This window comes from Halyomorpha halys, unplaced genomic scaffold, assembly GCF_000696795.3.
Source record: "Halyomorpha halys isolate HHAL.00 unplaced genomic scaffold, Hhal_1.1 Scaffold323.1, whole genome shotgun sequence".
Classification (NCBI taxonomy): Eukaryota; Metazoa; Arthropoda; class Insecta; order Hemiptera; family Pentatomidae; genus Halyomorpha; species Halyomorpha halys.
Window position 1 is genome coordinate 450,791 of NW_027106378.1, and position 7,346 is coordinate 458,136.

Consider the following 7,346-nt stretch of genomic DNA (forward strand, 5'->3'; position numbering starts at 1 on the left):
TATTTTGAGTTTTTGAACTTCAGGCAATTCTTCTTTTATTGGCATAACAGGTGCATGAAGCTGCCCTTGGCCTACTCAACAGCCACCAACCATCTCTCTATCTTCTGTAAGGGTAACAAGAATTCTCAGGTGTTGCAGAGCCTGCACCACAGCGTCCCTCCATCGGCCCTTCGGCCTGCCACGTCGCCGCACACCATCCGGAATGTAAATGTACAACTTATGAGCCACTCTTTCCTCATTCATTCTCATCAAGTGGTCAAGCTATTGAAGCCTCTGTATACTGATGTACGAGCAGATGCTACATTCCTTCTAGAGCCCAAACAGTTCACCATTTTTCCTTCTTCGCCAATTACCATTCTCGCATACGGACCCTAATATCCTCCTCAGAATTACCCGTTAAAACCTGTTTAGCAGGTAAATGCATTTTTCTTTTAATAGGGTGAACTTGGTAGTATGGCTAACACATTAGCTTTTGATTAGCCTTAAAATGTTGAAATAGGTTCTATTTCCAGCTGCAATTCTGCATTTAACCTCTTTTTTTTCACTGGTTCTCATTGATAATAGAGCCAAGGTAAGAAAAGCTTCTTAACACTTCGAAATTGTAAGGCCCCATTAAAAGCTACTCTGACTCTGGTCCAGTAACTTCTTACCTAATAACATAATCTTTGATTTTCCCCTATTAATATGCAGGCCCATCTTTTTTGCTTCGACATGCATTGCTTTGAAAGCCATATTAATGCTCTGAAGGAATCGATCATGTTGACGTCTTAGGCCAGAACTTGAATCATCTTTTTAAATATTGCTCCTTCCTGATTTAGTCCTGCTCTATAAACGTCAGGAAATTATGATTTTTAAATAATTTATTTCCTTTTAATTATATTAACTATTCGTATTTTTAGTAAATAATAATATTATAAAAACTATTTATTTTACCAAAATAACCTTCCATATATAAACAATTTATTAAAGTAAAAGACATTCTTAATGGTAAAAGTATAATGTCACGTTAGAAATTTCAATGTTTAAATATATTTTTAACCTAAAGGAAGACAGTTTAGGAATTTTATAATTCACTTTATAATAATCAAATAGTTAATAATAGATACGGGAGATTAATTTGACACCTTACATTCTGTAATGAAGAAATTAAGCATTGTGAGAGCGACGGTGTGGCCACTGAACATATAATCTCCACAAGTCCTTACGCCCTGTATTGACATCCCTGCTCCTTTCCAAATATGATAAGCAGCACGCATCTTCTGGAATATGTCGAACTCTCCGCTGAAAAAAAAAATTATTTAAATTAAAAAAATCTTTTCAATATTTTTATTCCTTAGGCACATGTTGACAAGATCTTAACTCCTATAAGCATAAATTTGAGAAATAGAGCTTCAAAGTTACAATTGTCTTAGTTATAATAAACAATATCACTATGGTCTCACCCTTTTTATTTCCTTGTAACGCCTATGTTTCAGCCATTCTCAAGGAACTATTAATTAACAATGTTAATTAAATTCTAATCATTATATATTATTTTTAAAAATATTCTGAATCATAAATATCCTATCTTATTTATAGTATCACAGTTAACATTTGTTATTAAACCGTTGCAGGCCGTTATGCCTTTGTCAAATCTTATCTTAGTCAATAGCCTATAAAGCATTATTAAATTAGGGAACAAGATGAACTAATCAATTTATTTTTATCATAATGTGTTAAGTTACCTATTATTATCACAATTTCACGTATTATAATTATTCAATTTATATGATCTATTGAAATCTATTACTTTATCAACAATACATTGTTTAACCTACCTCACATCTCAGGTTTGCCATATTATCATTGTATTTTAGTTAATTAATATTTTAATACTAATATAATCAATTGATAAAGTGATAGATTTCAATATAGATGTTGCCGATTTGGCTACAACCAAATATCAATTCTTCCATGATAAACTTTCCAACCACTCAAACTCAATTGTTTCTAACTTGGTTTCTCCTCATTACCTGATGATCCTCCTAGGTGTCTGAAAAAGAAGATGGCATAGAGATCTTCTTCTCTAGAAATGTTATCGGAGTTCTATCAATGGATAGATTTTCCACATGTTTTTATCATGTCATTTTACAACTAATATCAAAATTACTGGTTGTAAATATTTTAATACAGTTGTAAATAAGAATAAAAGAAAAAAAAATTTTTTTTTAAATACTTACTCTCCAATAGATGGCCTAGGATTACAGTCCAAGTGGGTCCCAGGAACTGACAAAGATGTGATAAGCATCGTTATACACCTGAGCAGGAATACAGTTCCACTCAGAGCAAAGAATCGTCGCAACAGTATGAATCTATCATGACAAAAGGCATAAACCTGATTAAGATTTCTCAAAAAAGTACAATAAAGATAATTATTTAATAGTTAAAAAATGTATAATGAGGTGTTTTTGGTTCACCATAGATTGATATGAGGAGAAATGGTCAGAGTGGAGTCAGCAAAGATATACAAATAAAGAAAACTTATTTATTTGAGCTGACGTTTCGACCGAAATTTCAGAGCTGAAAAACAAAACTAGATAATAACCTTAATTAAAAAAAAAATTACATAATTACAAACAAACTTGGAAATACACATAAAAATAAATTAGGCAGATAATAGTTGGTTGATGATAGAAGACAAAATATAATATTGTAGAGGTCAGAATTATACAAAATAAACAATTTAAAAAACGGTTTTTAGTAATTAAAGAAATAAATATTTATAATATAAGAAATAAACGTTCCTGATTTTTAATTTTTTTTTTTTTTTATCATTTATTTTGTATAAATCCTTACCTCTACAAAATTATATTTTATCTTCTATCATCAATCAACTACTATCTACTTAATTTATTTTTATGTATACTTCCAAGTTTGTTTGTTATTATTTAATTTTTATGTTAATTTATATTTGAATTAAGGTTATTATCTAGTATTGTTTTTCAGCCATGAAATTTAGGTCGAAACGTCAGCACAAATAAATAAGTTTTATATCGTTGCTGACCACACCTCCGACCATCTTCTTGGGATAATTATTTATATTAATTATTGTTGAGGACAATTCCATTTTAAACATATTGTATGTAGATATTTTGGCCTTCTTTTAAATTTGGTCATTTTCAAACTTCTGTTCCTTACTTCTTTACCCCAGTCATCTATATTAATATTCTTTGATATTATAAATACAACTCAATGGAAGTATTATTAGACATTTTTTTTCTTTTTTGGAGTTTTTATCTGAAATATATTAATTAACATTACACTATAAATTCATATATTAAAAAAATATATTATTTCAATCCTTTTTTTTTAATATATAAACTAATATATTGGTTGAATTTTTGCTTATTTTGGCCAAAATTTATTTTATATTTTTCACTACTAATTTGGAAACAAATTTCAATAACTTTTAAAAAGCTACTTTAGTGCAGTCTAGTGGATATTTTATTCAACTATTAACATTAGAGAAATGGAAGACAGACAGTTTGTTACTTGCTCACTTTATTCAGTAGTTCGGCATAAGATATATTTTTCAGTACGTTTTGTAATAAATTAATTGTAAGGTTTTCAGATATTTTAATTGCTTCTAAAAGCTTTCTTCTATAGCTACTTTTTTTCTTTATACAATATTCAAATACCTTGTAACTCAAGATTTAGTACTTTTTTGGGGTGCTGCAGAACTAATTGTATTTAGGGTTACCTTTGTTCTTACGTTCATTAGAATGTTGCTAAATTGTCTTTTATGTATTGACCACTCTCCCAATAATATACTCCAGAACAATGCCATTTAAAATTAAAAATTATATCTATAAATATGTATCACCTATGTTTGTGAACAAGAAGAACGCAGAGCCAGATGAGAAGGAGAACAGTTCCTGTCCATTCACACATGTGAAAGGCCCATGGAATATGTGGAACATTGTCTAGAAATATATCTGGTAATGGTGGGTATTTCTTCATATCTGGAACACGGTCATGGACGATGACCATTACAAAAGCAGTGATCCATGTGACGACAAAGCAATAACCGAGTGCTATGAGTGATTTCCACAACTCTGGCTGCAGCGTCGTTGCCTGACCATCTTCTGACGATCTACTGGACTGGGGATGTAAGTATTCACTTTCCATACCATCGAGGGACTGATATCGAAAGTTCACTATCTGATCCTAAATAAGAGACAAACATTAGATAAAATAAATACAAATGGACCAGAAGTATTATGACAAAAGAAAATTATTTCAGAAGTAACAGATGCTTTTAAGAAATTGAGAACATATTTTACAAACACATATAATTTTCTTTGACATAAAACCCTTCTTAGATGCACGATTTTTAAATTTTTATAAAAAAAAAAAAAAAAAATCACTTAACTACTTTAAAAATAATTTTTAAAATGAAAGTGGTTTACAATTTTTTGTTTAAATAAATCAATCGGTATCAATGTTCGGCCATCCTTAAGGGGACAATTAGTCAAATCACCCTATTGTCACAATACCATCAATTTTTTAAACTTTTAATTTTAGATCAACTTACCACTATTAACTATCTTATCAACAAACATTGATATCAAAAATTTGGTTGATAAGATAGTTGATAGTGTTAAGTTGATCTAAAATTAAAAGTTTTAAAAACTGATGATATTGTAACAAAATAGGGCAATTTGACTTGTCATAATGACCTGAGCAGAATAGCCGGCAAAACGTTTTTAAATAATTGGATGTGAGATGTAAATTTATACTTAAGATAGTCCTTGAGGATGGCTGATAGGTTGGACTGTTAATGATAGAATTAAGAGTGTTGAGACTTAACATAGATACCAATTGATTTATTAAAAACAATAAATGCAAGTCACAATAAATTTAAAAGATTATATATAAAATGGTTTACATTGTTAGAACATTTCAAAAATTTAAATGTAAATGTTGAAGGGAACGCCATGCATTAGAGTTATAATTCTGTCACAAATCAAATCTGCTGCCTTGTTATGCACAGCGTACCACACAGGGAACATATCAATTGTTTCTGATTTGAACTAGGTAGAATGTAACATGTTTAAAGAATAATTTCATAAACTATTAACAATATGTTATAAGAAGATTATAAATTATACACAAAATTCTAAATTCCAAACATACATAAAATTATCTAAACATATACTTAATATATATTTTTAATTAAGCATAATGAAAATCGTAAAAACAATTTTTATTTTGTCCCACAAGGCACAAATTTACATTCTGATAAAATAACAGCCAAGCAAAAAATAAAAGTAATGTAACATTACATGCCTTATATACAAAACCTTATATGCCAAAGGATAAACAAAATTCATCAAATTAATTATTGTCTAAAGTAAAAAATATATAGAACAAAGAAAAAGTTATTCTTTAATTAATCTGTTATTTAGTAAAAAAAAAAAAAAAAGGCAATAAAATCAGTTATAAAAAAAGTTATTGGAGAACTGACCGCATAATGTCCCACTGAAGGAACATGACTAATTTCTGTTATAATAAATGAACAAAGCACATTTAGAGGCAATCCTTACATTCACATTAATTATACATATATAATAAATTGAGTAAAATTTTCTTGAAGCATATGGAAATGTAGAAATATAATAATAAAGTGTAGAACCTTTACGAGTCAAGCAAAAAAATCCAACTGACTTTCTGAGACAAACTTACAATTTTTAGTAATTAAAAACTTGTACAACAATGAATCTCTTCTCTTCAATAACTCCAAAAGTTATTGTTGTCCCAACAGAGGAAAGATTTTAGTTAGCACCCCGAAGTGCCAAGAGATTGTGCTAAGATTAGACTGTGTACTGAACTAATAGAGACGGTAGGTGAAAGTTAAAGTGTAAGTCAGAATTTCGGGCCCTTTTTAGAGCTAAACTTAAACAAAATAGCCATATTAAAATTTAAAAAACAAAACAATATGACAAGAAAAAGATTAGAACAACAAATATTACTCACATATTTATAGCTTTTGGTTATTCAAACCATTTTTTTCTTACTTTACTTATAATTTTAATTTTTTATTATTTTAAAATATGTACTATTCTGATTTTGTCTTCTTTAAAATTTTTTATAATGATTACTATCATATTTTGGTTTTTATGCTGTTTTTTATATTTAATCAAACTGGTTCTTATCTTGTTTGCACATAGCCCTAATGAAGGTTTGAAATTTGGACCAAAATGGCAAAATAACATTAGTATTACTTGTAAGTGTTCTTCACTTCTAACTGCACCCCCCCCCCCCCAAACATGTTTTCCTCAAAACAATCACAAATATGATAAGGGAGGAAAATAAAAGGTGGATATAATTGAAGGTTGTTACGGTAACTAAAAAAGATAGGTACCCAAATTACTACCTATTATCATAATGTCATTCAACGGAACCGAAAAATGGCAAATATTCATAACTCTAATAAACAAAAACCAAAATTATCTTTTTAATCAAAAAAATTATGTCCATAATCAAAGTATTCTTAAATGGTTATAGACAATATTAAATTCTATTAATGTAAGACTTCAACAGAAGCAATATATATTAAAAAATTAGGGACTATTTAAAATTAATGTATTAAACAATAATGAAAAACTCAACATTACCTCTATTCGGTGATTGGAATAACTATGTGCAATCATATTTGAAAAACCTTTTGAAAAATAAAGCAGAGATTGAGGATCGAATCCATGTTCAATCAAAACTGTTTGTGAATCCAGCTTAAGCTGCCTAATATCTAAATACAAACGTTTCACATCACCTAAAATCTAAAACAATAAAATTTTGAAAAACAGGTTTTGATAATTTTTGCTTTTCAACCTTAAATAATACATGACAACTAATTCTACTTACTTCTATACTAAGGGGCGGTGTTTTCAAGTCAGTCTCAGTCAAAAGGAGAAGTGCTTTGCCATCAATTTTATTTACAAAAAATCTTGTTGCATACTTAGAATAGCCTTTATCAGTAAGCCATTCCACGACTTTTTCACAGTCCCATTTATGAGTAGGCTCTTGAGACATTTTTTAAGTTTTATCTCACCTACTTTTAGCAACATTAGCTTCCATTCATAATAAAGGTAAATTTGAATCGAGGGGCTATTATTCCAAATAAAATTAAAATGAAAACCTATAACCACTATTTCATGAAAAACTATTATTCACATATCAATCAAACGTGCCGAAGCATATAACACAACTGATAAACTGAGAAATCTAACCTTCCCTCTGGCTATAGGAAGAAGGCGAGGAATCTGTTAATGGCTAGAATTACATCATAACACTCAGCCAACTTAAAT

The 7,346-nt window shown here is 29.2% G+C and overlaps 1 protein-coding gene across 1 annotated transcript in view; it reads right to left on the minus strand.

The window, feature by feature from the left end:
• Nucleotides 1-7,287, minus strand: part of LOC106681273 (sphingomyelin synthase-related protein 1) — a 16,541-nt gene extending 9,254 nt beyond the window's left edge. Inside the window, exons 1-5 of the mRNA XM_014421513.3 lie at nt 6,904-7,287; nt 6,657-6,818; nt 3,863-4,206; nt 2,220-2,351; nt 1,130-1,281 (exon numbers count right to left, since the gene is read on the minus strand). Of these exons, the coding sequence (XP_014276999.1) occupies nt 1,130-1,281; nt 2,220-2,351; nt 3,863-4,206; nt 6,657-6,818; nt 6,904-7,071 (958 nt within the window). The 5' untranslated portion in view covers nt 7,072-7,287. The remainder of the gene's footprint in view (nt 1-1,129; nt 1,282-2,219; nt 2,352-3,862; nt 4,207-6,656; nt 6,819-6,903) is intronic.
• Nucleotides 7,288-7,346: the final 59 nt, after the last annotated feature.